Below are 12500 nucleotides of genomic sequence, written 5' to 3'. Positions count from 1 at the left end.
GAGCAACCAGCTCGTCTGCCAAGGCCTAGGCTCTGTTAAGCTGTTACGGGAGATCTCTCTGTTCACCGTGTAAACTGCTGCAGGCGTAGCCATAATCCGAACGGGGGAATACAGCCTGTAGTGTCGCGCGTGACAGAACTCTGACGAAACAGCGCTCTCAAAGCAAATCTGCTCTTGTCACCGAGAGGAGAATATTTTAATAGGCGTAGGCGCACAGAGAAGGAACGATCTTTGTCTTTGCAGAGTTGAAACTAAATTCATTCAGATAATATACTCTTGAACTCTTTGTCCCCAGTAGATTGTAATGTGTAATATGACACCTCATCACTGCTCTTACTGGCATGTGCATATATATATATATAACGTGTGTCGCTGCATACATATCGCACATTGCTGCTCATTGATGATGCTGAAGGATAGGATGACGTATAGCTCCCCTCTGGTCGTGAAAGAGTGTGTGGTGTGTTAACGAGTGCAGAGCCGTGACCTGTCTGTCTGAGCGAAACTCGAGGAGGTAAACAGCGTGGCTTTTATTTCAGCAGTGAGCTGCTCTAGTGAACTCCAAAAGATAACATTACTGCAGGGGTGAGAGCCAGCCTGACCCTGATGACTGTAGGGGAATAACAGTATTTTCATTCTCTATCGCAGATCAGTACCTGATCTCCTCTGTTCTCCTCATGTCTGTTTAGCATTAGTCTTCACACCAATAACATCTGGTTAAATTGTTGTTATAAAATAAGTGCACGCACATCAAGCACCTCAAAGCTGTACTGAACTGTAACAGAAACGAAACTGAAACTAAAGCTAAAACTAAAGTGCAACATACACACTGAAACTGGCTAGACAGCCAATCAGACATCTGCTCCCTCCTCTCAGACAGCATGTCACTTCCTGTACTGTCCCTGCATCTCCCTATTCGTGATGAATGTTCCAGGAGCCTCTGGTTAGAAGCGTGTGAAGTCTGTCACATCTATCTCCTTCCCTGCCGCCACACCTGACGGAGTGGAACAGCACCCTCTGACTCGCTCGTTTGGGAACGCGCCGCTGCTCACACTTGCCCGCTGCGTGGCACAGATGATCTTTGGACACACTTCAAACGGCAGCAGATGAGGACAGAGAGTGCCGCAAACCAAAAGTGACAGCGCTAATGTGTGCGGCTATTGACCAAACTCAGCAGGAATCAATGGGGGACGTGATCACGCCCGCGCCTCTTTCCCCCTTTCATTATGTGGATAATAAAAGTCGATCGGTGATCGGCGCTGCCCCTGCAGGAGCTCTGGTGATCAGCCAGATGTCATTCGGTGACTAACTGCCCCACCACGATGGCAAACCACACCTATCCTACAGATAGAATCTCGTGTCATGGAGGGGATTTCTGATGCTCCGCTGGGGCGGCAGTGATACTGGTGTTTGGCAAATCTGCAGTGTCACTGCCTCCGCAGTCTCTCCCTGAGAATACAGATATCTCTAAATGACAAACCGCCTCGAGTCTCCACGGTGACACATCAATCTAAAAGGCAAACAGATAAGTCAGAACTCAGTAGCGCAAGCAGGCTTACACCTGACTGCCTGGGTTAAGTTGTAAAAACATCTCTCCAGACGCCGGTGAACAGCCTGTATGATAGCTCTCTACATAGTCTCTACACAAAGGCTTTAATCGACTCAACCAAACATGAGCGCCAGTTGCCAGTCCCTTATCGACCAGCAGCTCCTCTGCTAAAGCTGCCCCATGGTTTACACTTTCAGAGTCTAAAGCTGGTCTAGCTGACAAATCATCTTCTGCAGGTGATCCCCCATAGACACTGACTCTAGTCTGACTAAAAGAAAAATGACCCTGTTCTGTTTTTAAAGTTCTAGTTTTAAAACAAGTGCTGTCTTTCCGAATATTATAGCGTAGACTTGTTTGTGTTTTAATCACATGGTAATTATATTCAACGCTTGTGTATTAACCTACATATGCATATGCCCAATAGCTGCAACCTCAACAATTTTTCATCGAAATTAATGTTCAGTGGAGGCCTTAAATAAGTGCAAGAGGTTAACTAACAATCTCCACCACCCAAGGAGCCTAATAGCCTCCCTAAGGAGGACCAGCACAGTAAGAAGGTGCAGTGTATTATGTGACCAGCCCTCACATAAAGCACAGCCTGTGTGTATTATGTGACCAGCCCTCACATTAAGAGCAGCCCGTGTGTGCACAGCCATGTAGAAGATGTGGGTAAAATGGGTACCATTCTCATTTGGGAGTACCAGATTAGGTAGGTATCTTACCCAGTGAGCAGGCGCCGGGTGAATGTGGGTGCAATTGTGTATGAATTGTGATATTGACTTCAAGAGGGCCACCAAGACACACTGGTGCTGTCCTTGCAACAGCAACAATATGTTGGTAATCTCACCCGATTGGACAGGGATCAACCATTCAACAGAAAGGCAGATCAATTAAGTTGATAATCCACAAATCAGTCTCATTAAATATATCAGTCTCATAAAATATATTATACTATCAATTTGGAACTCTGATTAATAATTAAATTAATAACTACAACAAAGTTACCTTATTAATAGTATGGTTGAAGGTCATTGGAGTTCTGAATAGAAGAGGTTGACAACGTCCATTCTTGTGTAACATTAAATAAACCAGCGTATATAAATCAAAGTATTTATTTACACAATGATAAGAAAATAACACACAATATGTAATCTAGCTAAATGTATCTAACTAATGAATTGAAGGAGTATGTATGTGTAAGGGAGAGGGAGTGTGTGTGTGAGCGAGCTTGTAAACTCGGTGTTGCGCTTTTAGGAGCGCGCCTGAAAGTATGTGTGTGTGTGTCTTTGTCCTGACCACCGCAGGTCCGCGTGCATTTGTGTGCACGTTCGTGACTATGTGGTGTGAAAATGGACGAGCCTTTATGCAGCGCCAAGTTCGATTATGAGCTTCGCGTGTGTGGCTATATGAAGGCCAATGTATTTGTAATCGTATGTGATTTAAGATGCCATGTTAGAAGAGGGAAATGGTTAGTAACGCATGCAAGTCCCGATGTATATGAGAAGCAATCATAACGTTAACCCTTACATGGTGTGGCGAAGCCAACTACCAACTAACAATGAAAGTATATAACAGTTATGTTCGGTAAACAAAACAGATACAATACATGAACAATGGCATATGTAAACAGTCCTATGCTTAGCCAGGTTGTGAATAGCTAGCTGCCCAGTCGAAGTTACCAGTCCTTTGGAAAAGTGTTGTGCTGGCGTATCCGACGCTGACGAGGCAGAGAAGAGATGATGCTGTCCGGAGATGGAGAAAGTTGTCCTTACTGTGATGTCGTTGTTTCACTGCAGTTCAGTTCGGAGGAGTTGATCGCTCGGAATGTTGCAGTTTCCGCGAGGTCTCTGTTGTGCTTTGTTCCCGTTGCAGAGTTAGCTGCAGATCTAATTGTTAGCTGCTTTGCTAAATTTACTTTGTCTCAGTTAGCGGCCAGTGTTTAGCTAACGAGGGATCTTAGGCAATTGTTTTGCCGTGGACAAAGGTGAGAGCTTAGTCTGTTCTCTTCCGTTGTGAGAGAACAAAGGAAAGTTGTTTCTTCACCTTTGGAGGTGAGTGGAAGGAGACGTGAGCCTGGCCAAAGCCAGTGGAGAGAGAGTGCGCAAAGAGAATGAATGTATCATTTCAACGCAGTTTATAGGCAAAAGTACGTCACGATTTTAACACCTTGTTTGCAGCCAATTGTCTCTGTGAAATGTCAGATAAGAAAGTCAGAGTGATAAGGGAATTGTGGGTAATGAAGTCTTTTGTTGGACTCCACCTACATCCCCCCTTGGTCACTTGATTGCACCGGATGTGTGATCCAGTGAGCACAACTGTGCATAGTCCATGTGTGGAAAGAGTTCATTGGTGAGACAGTCAAAGTTGTAACATCAGTACTGGGCATTTGTTGATACTATCTATTCTGGCTTAGCAGGTACAAAGTCATCAAGTTACAAAGATAAAATCAAAATAAACAGTAATGACAATGACATAGCATACAACAAATAAACCAGTGGGTCGTCTACTCTTCAGGGTAAGTGAGAATAGGAAAAGTTAGTGATGTTAACTTGTTAGGCTGAGACGCAGAGATAGTGGCACCTGATACAATGATAAAACCATTTCTGGAGAATCCAAGAGTGTGTTTGTTGAATAACTCAATAGATTGGATGACAATACTGACTAGTAGATGACTAGTGACTGACTAGTCTTGGCAGCCTTTGCTGTTTTTGTCCTTCAGGCATGTTCTGCTGCGGAAGGGTGTCATCTTGATCTCAAAACTTAAAGCTCAAATGGCTGTATCAAGGTTTTGTGTGGCAGTATGGTAATGTCCTAAACTTGTGTTTGATGTGGACATGTGCATTACTAGCTTTGTCTGCAATGTATGAAGCTAGTGTGCTACTGCAGTAGTTTTAATGAACTAGTTCAGAATAATGGAAGTTGCTGCTGTTGCTAACAAATCCAAGTTTGGCCTTTACAACTACAAGAAAAGTGAGATCCCTGAGCGAGCAGTTGTCTTACTGTCAGAGTAGTGGGCTTGTGTTGCTTGGCTCAACAGACAGTTAGTGATGAACTCTGGAGTTCATGCGCTTGAAGTGTCGTCTGACTCGTGGCTCAGGGCTGTTACGCTCGGGGTAACCATAGTCAGAGGGACAGTCAGAGGCACTATCACTGTCTGTAGCCTTGCGGCCATGGTCTGAGTGTCGGTCAGTGTACCGGTAGTCATCGTCCGTCGAATCTAGGGGCAGGTCATGTTTCTGGGCCATGATCTCGGAATATGGCCTTCTGCTGCTTCTAGGGGATGTATTTCCATTACGACGCTGATGATGGACATGGCGGTTACGCTCAGTGTCCCTATGAGGCCGTTTGTCACCCCCCTTTGATCTGTTGTGAGGGTGAACTTGTGAGGCCGTGAATTTGTGAGACGCTTTAGTATCTGAGCAGGTAGGCTCAGTTGTTTTCCCCCTTTCTTTGGAATTGACAACAGTTTCCCAAGCCATCTTTGTCATCTTCCTGATCTCATTCATTGAGGGGTTACCTTCATGCGTCATTAGGGAAACGTGAGTGCGCACACATGGGTGCAGGTTGCGCAAGAACAGAGACTTGAAGGTGGAACTCTCTTCTAAGCCTGGTGCATTCTTGCCCTGGAAGTATGCATGTCTCAAACGTTTATAAAAATCCCTAGGGTGTTCTCGACGGGTGTGTTTGACTTGGGAGGCAGCAACCAATGATGCGATCTCGTCGACAGGAGAAGAGTATTCTTCTTTTAAAGTATGACAGAGCTCGGCGTAATCATTTCTGATACGGGGAGGTTGTGCCTGAATAAACTTGTGGACTGCTTTAGAGCTGGTTTTCCACATGAGTTTAATTTTCTCCCTTTGGTTTGCATTGGGTAGGTCAGTCATGTTATTGTCTAATTCCCTAAAGTAATCGTCAATGTGTTGATCACGGTGGTCTGGGTCAAACATTTTAATGTCCTTAGCTATGAGCTCAAGCGCTTCTAGACGGGGACTCTGTAGGGTCTTTTCTGAAGAAGGCGAGACTAATCTAGCATGGGAACGGACATGTCTATCACATTCTAATGTGCTTCTCTCTGGGTGAGAGGCAGATGCTGGACAGCGGTACTCACTCTCGCGGATGTATGGAGAGGAGGCTGAACAGTCTGTACATGACCTAGTCCTGCCTTCGGAGGGAAGGGCACGGAAGAAAGTGTTATTTAACAGAGGCTGAGAAGAAGGATGGGCAGTATATCTACTGGGGAATAAACTACCTGTTTCTTCTGTATCTGTTAGGGGCAAATGGGAAGTCAGGCTGTTAACTCGGTCTCTCAGTGGAGGTTGAGGAGCTGACTTCATTCCCAAGGACTGATGGTCAGTTGGGAAGTGTTCCCATCTGAATGAAGGAGGGGTAGACCTTTCACCAAGGGAGGAGTGTGAATCAGAGTAACCAGACTCACATCGGCTGAACGACTGTGGTGGGGCAGGGTGTTCTGACCTAACCTTCAGTAGCTCCTCCTTGTGTGAACAGAGTTCTAACTCTGTTGAGTGTAGGTCTCCTAGGTAGCGCATAGCTTTCTTGTTAGCTGTCTGTACCTCTTGGAGGAGACTAGCATTCTGCGCTTCTAATGCTGCATTGCACTGAAAGGCAAGGCTGGTTTGCCTGTGAAAGTTCAGTAGCAAGCACGTTAACAATGGGTCTTTGGATGCAGTCTGCGCATCATACCTGTTATTTAGTAGAGAGTCTATCTCCTTCCTGCATTCACTAAAACTCAAACTGTTAATGAGTTCAGGGTAACCAGGTTTTAGGCTTTGTGCTACGGAAGAGATAAACTGATCTACACAGGGGTTATCCATTGTTATGTTTAGCTAGAGGGGTAAGCTAAAGTAATGTAAAATAGGGTAGGTTATGAAATTACTTAGGCGCTTGGCTATGGTGTTGCAGTGGCAGACACCTTGTAGTGTAACTTGGGCAGTACACTAGCCTAACCTAGGAGTGTAATTACCTACGCAATGAGGAGTAGCTTCCTGGAATGAGGTGTAGCTACAGCGCCATCTAGTGGGTCTAGTGGGCATAAAAGTTTGGGTACACTAACTGAGATGCAGGGCAGTTACAGTTAGGGTCAGTCACAGTTACCTAAATTCAAGCTGGAACACGTGGTGGTAACAGCTAGGTACACAAGTGTTTCACAGGGCCGGTAGCTCGCTGTGGCTCTCTCTCAGTCTCTATTCCGATCACTGGCTGGAATGCATGGCAGTAACAGTCAGGTACAAGCTCTCTTTCACAGGGCCGGTGGCACGCTGTGAATTAATTAAAAATAAGGGAAACAGTTTGATTAAGCACAGTTACAGCTGACAGCTTGACAATGTTTCATTGAATATGTGGTATTCAAATGCTGGACAGAAATTCACAATTCCTACAGAGTAGGTTCAACCTGAATGGCTAGCAGCAATAGCAAGTTCTAAGATTTCCAAGGTTTGGAAAAAGTGATAATTCACTAATAAAATATCAAATAGCTTGTAAGCTCAATTTGATATATAAAGCTTTGCACTTATTTGTAAGTACAGCTAGGACTTAGTCCTATGACAGACTAGTGGCGGTGAGTGTAACGACTGTTTGCTTAGTCTAACACTAGAATATAAAATTCTGAATTTGGCCTGAAATTAAGCGGTCATTAATATTACACAAATAATAAATGATTGCCAACAGTACTATCCTCACGCAGGGGCTCCATATTATGTGGGTAAAATGGGTACCATTCTCATTTGGGAGTACCAGATTAGGTAGGTATCTTACCCAGTGAGCAGGCGCCGGGTGAATGTGGGTGCAATTGTGTATGAATTGTGATATTGACTTCAAGAGGGCCACCAAGACACACTGGTGCTGTCCTTGCAACAGCAACAATATGTTGGTAATCTCACCCGATTGGACAGGGATCAACCATTCAACAGAAAGGCAGATCAATTAAGTTGATAATCCACAAATCAGTCTCATTAAATATATCAGTCTCATAAAATATATTATACTATCAATTTGGAACTCTGATTAATAATTAAATTAATAACTACAACAAAGTTACCTTATTAATAGTATGGTTGAAGGTCATTGGAGTTCTGAATAGAAGAGGTTGACAACGTCCATTCTTGTGTAACATTAAATAAACCAGCGTATATAAATCAAAGTATTTATTTACACAATGATAAGAAAATAACACACAATATGTAATCTAGCTAAATGTATCTAACTAATGAATTGAAGGAGTATGTATGTGTAAGGGAGAGGGAGTGTGTGTGTGAGCGAGCTTGTAAACTCGGTGTTGCGCTTTTAGGAGCGCGCCTGAAAGTATGTGTGTGTGTGTCTTTGTCCTGACCACCGCAGGTCCGCGTGCATTTGTGTGCACGTTCGTGACTATGTGGTGTGAAAATGGACGAGCCTTTATGCAGCGCCAAGTTCGATTATGAGCTTCGCGTGTGTGGCTATATGAAGGCCAATGTATTTGTAATCGTATGTGATTTAAGATGCCATGTTAGAAGAGGGAAATGGTTAGTAACGCATGCAAGTCCCGATGTATATGAGAAGCAATCATAACGTTAACCCTTACATGGTGTGGCGAAGCCAACTACCAACTAACAATGAAAGTATATAACAGTTATGTTCGGTAAACAAAACAGATACAATACATGAACAATGGCATATGTAAACAGTCCTATGCTTAGCCAGGTTGTGAATAGCTAGCTGCCCAGTCGAAGTTACCAGTCCTTTGGAAAAGTGTTGTGCTGGCGTATCCGACGCTGACGAGGCAGAGAAGAGATGATGCTGTCCGGAGATGGAGAAAGTTGTCCTTACTGTGATGTCGTTGTTTCACTGCAGTTCAGTTCGGAGGAGTTGATCGCTCGGAATGTTGCAGTTTCCGCGAGGTCTCTGTTGTGCTTTGTTCCCGTTGCAGAGTTAGCTGCAGATCTAATTGTTAGCTGCTTTGCTAAATTTACTTTGTCTCAGTTAGCGGCCAGTGTTTAGCTAACGAGGGATCTTAGGCAATTGTTTTGCCGTGGACAAAGGTGAGAGCTTAGTCTGTTCTCTTCCGTTGTGAGAGAACAAAGGAAAGTTGTTTCTTCACCTTTGGAGGTGAGTGGAAGGAGACGTGAGCCTGGCCAAAGCCAGTGGAGAGAGAGTGCGCAAAGAGAATGAATGTATCATTTCAACGCAGTTTATAGGCAAAAGTACGTCACGATTTTAACACCTTGTTTGCAGCCAATTGTCTCTGTGAAATGTCAGATAAGAAAGTCAGAGTGATAAGGGAATTGTGGGTAATGAAGTCTTTTGTTGGACTCCACCTACAAAGAGGTGGTGTGGACACGTGAGCCACATGAGCCTGTTTGTGCTCGGCTCTGTCGTGATGCTACCATGTGATTTTGCATAATGCTAAAGCAAGATATAATAGCCATTTCCTGTTAAAGTGTTCCTTTGAGGTTATCGAAATTACACAAAAGAGCATGAGATGTACACAGATTTATGCACACTTCCGCTTGAATGGGTGATTTGTATATTGCTGTGCTGCCTGGTGCTGTTTTATTAAAACTAGCAAAAGCTAAATCAAGCCCCTATGGCCATGTAGATAAACGGTACATATAAACTACAAACGTTTTTAGTAAAGAGGCAGTCTTGAGTTGTCTGGGAATTCCCTGCCCCTTCACTGCATTCCATTTGCTCAGTTAGTCTGGCCAACTACTCATTAGAGATCCACTTCACTCACGTAATTGGACACGCCTTTAACCAATCAGACCAACGATACTATACAACGATACAACGATCGGTAATAAAGCAAACACATATTTTTTCTGTATGAATTGTTCCAGGGCAAGTTTCTGTTCTGTTTTCAAAGAAAACTTGCCTTATCGAAGTTTTGCGGTGCTTCGGTGGCCACCATGTCCAATGTTTAAAAACTCTCCATGCAGTAGATTTTGTAACGTAGCCGTGGTAAGTTTAAATCCGCCAATGGCGCGCCAGGTAGCCAAAAGCCAGTTTGTGATTGGCTCCAAGGATTCTGGAAATCTTGAAATGAACGGCTATCCGAAGTTGGCCAGACCCACTGCAGAGGCAAAATCAATTTGGCCGGAAGAAGTGGGGCGGGACTTCCCAGACTAAGTCTTGAGTGTAATGAAATGTACTACTGCATGAACCTGTATAAAATCGCATTGGGTTCCTCAGAATTCCACAATACACTTCACTTCATTTCACCACACCAGTTGAGAACCATTGCCCTAGGGCATAAGAACAGTCTGGAGTCTGGACATTTTTTTTTCTCAACGCCTCAATAGGTAGATCTTGTCTGTCACCAAGGCAGAGGTCGTGATCTTTAGCCAAAAAAGATTGGTGACCACTGCCCTAGAAGCATAAGGTGATAGTGGCTAAAGCTGATTAGCGTTTCTTTCTTTGGAGGTTACTCATGCACTAATGCTGCACTGGTCTTTCAAAAGGCTAGTACTAAGTAGCCAGCTAGAGTGATGTCATTTCCAAGAGTCTGGGCGACCTCTTTGATCTTCACGAGAGAGATATGGAGTGAGTGCCTGTTCCCTGCCCTGTGCTCTTAACCCTCGCAGTTGGCTGTTTTCTCAGACCAGTGCATTAGAGATGGAGATGAAAGGTAGGGTGCAGTTATATCTAATTTCAGCCTGATGCTCAAAAAGGCACAGTGCATTACCCACAATGTTTCCAGAGGAGCCAAGGCAACGGCAGCATTGTGAGCCAGGTTCATGACATCACAGTTGCCAGGGTAATATCATGACTGTTCTCACTGCCAGGCAGAGTGCCCTGAGGAAGAACACCACAGAACACTCGACCCAGAAGAAGCTCAGAAGGACTCGGAACACTCTACCCAACAGCCCAAAGAGGTGCCAAACTAACAACATCAAATACAACAGAAAGCTTCTGAGGGGCTAGTGTTGGTCAGTTACTCTGGACATTTCTGTGTGATTCCTGACTGAGAAAGCTCACAAGCTACATATCTTGAGTGAAATGGGAACTCTCCCAGTTAGCAGCTTATGAAGTCCAAACAGTTATTTCCAGGCTTGGTAAATGTTAGAAGTTTGTTAAGCTCAGTGCAACAATTTCTAGGCTGGGAAAATATTCAGAGTTTGTGAACTTCGGTGCAGTGATTTCTAGGCTTGGTAAATGTTAAGACTTTGTGAAGTTCAGTACAGTGATTTCTTGTCTAGGTAAATATTTGACAAGAATGCTGTGAGAGGGCCTCTGGTGGTCCTTATGCTGATGCTGAGGCTGTGGCTTACTACAAGATTTTTCTTATTTAAGCACAAAACATATTATTTAAGAAATGAGCATCAGAGTCTATAGACAGAGAAAGACAGAGAGAGAAAGAGTGAATGAAGGAGGTAGAGTAAGACAGAGATAGCGGAAGAGAGAGAAACAGAGAGAGTTAATGTAGGAGGGAGAGAAAGAGAAAGAGAGAGAGAGACTGAGAGAGAGTGATAAATGGAGAAGGGATTTTAGCCCACGGTTGTATTATTACAGCTGAATGTTATAAACTATTGAGAAGCAGTAGTGTAAATAATTCATGTGTGGTAGCATTTCTCGCTCGCGCTAAGGAGGGAAAGGAGGACACACATGACTAAAACATACGCGTCTTCCGAGCTGAGTCCTCCACGAACAGCGAGGAGATGTCCTCGTCCACTCCTGCCTCATTCTTGGCGATGCAGGTGTAAGCCCCCGTGTCCTCAAAGTGCACATTGCTGATGTGGACCTCACTGCCGTTGGCTGCGTTTGGTGGCCCAGGACGGGACAGATAGGGAGAGTGGAGGAGGACGAGAGAGAGGAGAGGAGAGGAGAGGGGTGGGATGATTGAGGTCAGTGGGAGAGAAAGGAGGGGAGCAGAGAGTAAGAGAAATGGGAGCGAGAGAAGAGGAGAAGAAAGCGAAGAAAAAAGAAAGAGCATTTTTAAAGGGCACTGCGAAGCACAGTAAAGAGTGTGCAACAACCCTGAACTCAACCACCTTATCTCAACCCATTTAAGAGCAGGATAAAAGACATGACACCAGGGAGAAACACAGAGAGAGACCCATTCTACACAAGCAACATATCACAGCTTTTACAAGTTTCCCACTGGTAACTATGCATGCAAACATATATCAGCTGCATCCAGCTCTGAAATATGGTGTATTCATATGGTAATATATTCTGCTGAGTTGTAGTTGTTAGTTACTGCTCTGGTAGGTGTTTTTTGTCAAAGTTACAGCTTATTTACACAGGTAGAGGCTGATATTGTGCAGTGAGGCAAAGATATAATTTGTCATTTCATTAATCTGAACCTCATGGCAATAGCTCATTACTGTGCAGCTGTTATTTTTTATTGTAAATGTATACTGTTCCTGTCCCAGCATGCCAAACAATTTAAAAAATAAAACATGTTTTCCATGAAGCACATAAAGAGTAGCAGGTCTAGTATTGATTAGCAAGCTGTAGTTAAACACCATATGACTTGCTCCTGATGAATATCTCCCTGTACAGTATTGATCTGTTATTTTATGTGATCAGTTTCTGTCTAGGCACTGTGTGAGTATGTGTGTGTTTGTGAGTGTGTGTGTGAGTGTGTGTGAGCACGTGTATGTGTGAGAGCACATACGTATGTGTGAACAAGTGGCGGTGTGTGTATGTACCTTGCAGGGTGAGCTGCTTGGAGATCTTGGTGGCGATGTCCATGCCGTTCTTGAGCCATGCCAGCTGTGGGTCAGGGATGCCCTCCGCGTGGCAGCGCAGGCTGGCGGTGACGCCTGGCTCTCGGGCCTGGCTCTCGGGATGCACCCTAATCACCGGGGGCACTGCAGTGGGGCACAGGGGGGTGGGGGGTGAGGTTAGAAAACACATGTCAGGGCTCATGCAGATCGGCAATATGCTAACAACAACAAGGTCAAGGTCATTATATCTGCATTGTAAATAAATACGTGAGCAGCGGGTAGGCTGG

The 12500-nt window shown here is 44.4% G+C and overlaps 1 protein-coding gene across 1 annotated transcript in view; it reads right to left on the bottom strand.

Moving 5' to 3' along the window:
• fstl5 (follistatin-like 5) overlaps window positions 1-12500 on the bottom strand; it is a gene marked incomplete at both ends in the record, with an annotated part of 139702 nt that overhangs the window by 22986 nt on the left and 104216 nt on the right. Inside the window, 2 exons of the mRNA XM_080843628.1 lie at window positions 11162-11296; window positions 12196-12357. Coding sequence (XP_080699754.1) covers window positions 11162-11296; window positions 12196-12357 — 297 coding nt within the window. The remainder of the gene's footprint in view (window positions 1-11161; window positions 11297-12195; window positions 12358-12500) is intronic.

Source organism: Sprattus sprattus (assembly GCF_963457725.1).
Source record: "Sprattus sprattus genome assembly, chromosome: 8".
Taxonomy (NCBI): Eukaryota; Metazoa; Chordata; class Actinopteri; order Clupeiformes; family Clupeidae; genus Sprattus; species Sprattus sprattus.
This window is presented reverse-complemented; position numbering and strand designations above follow the sequence as displayed.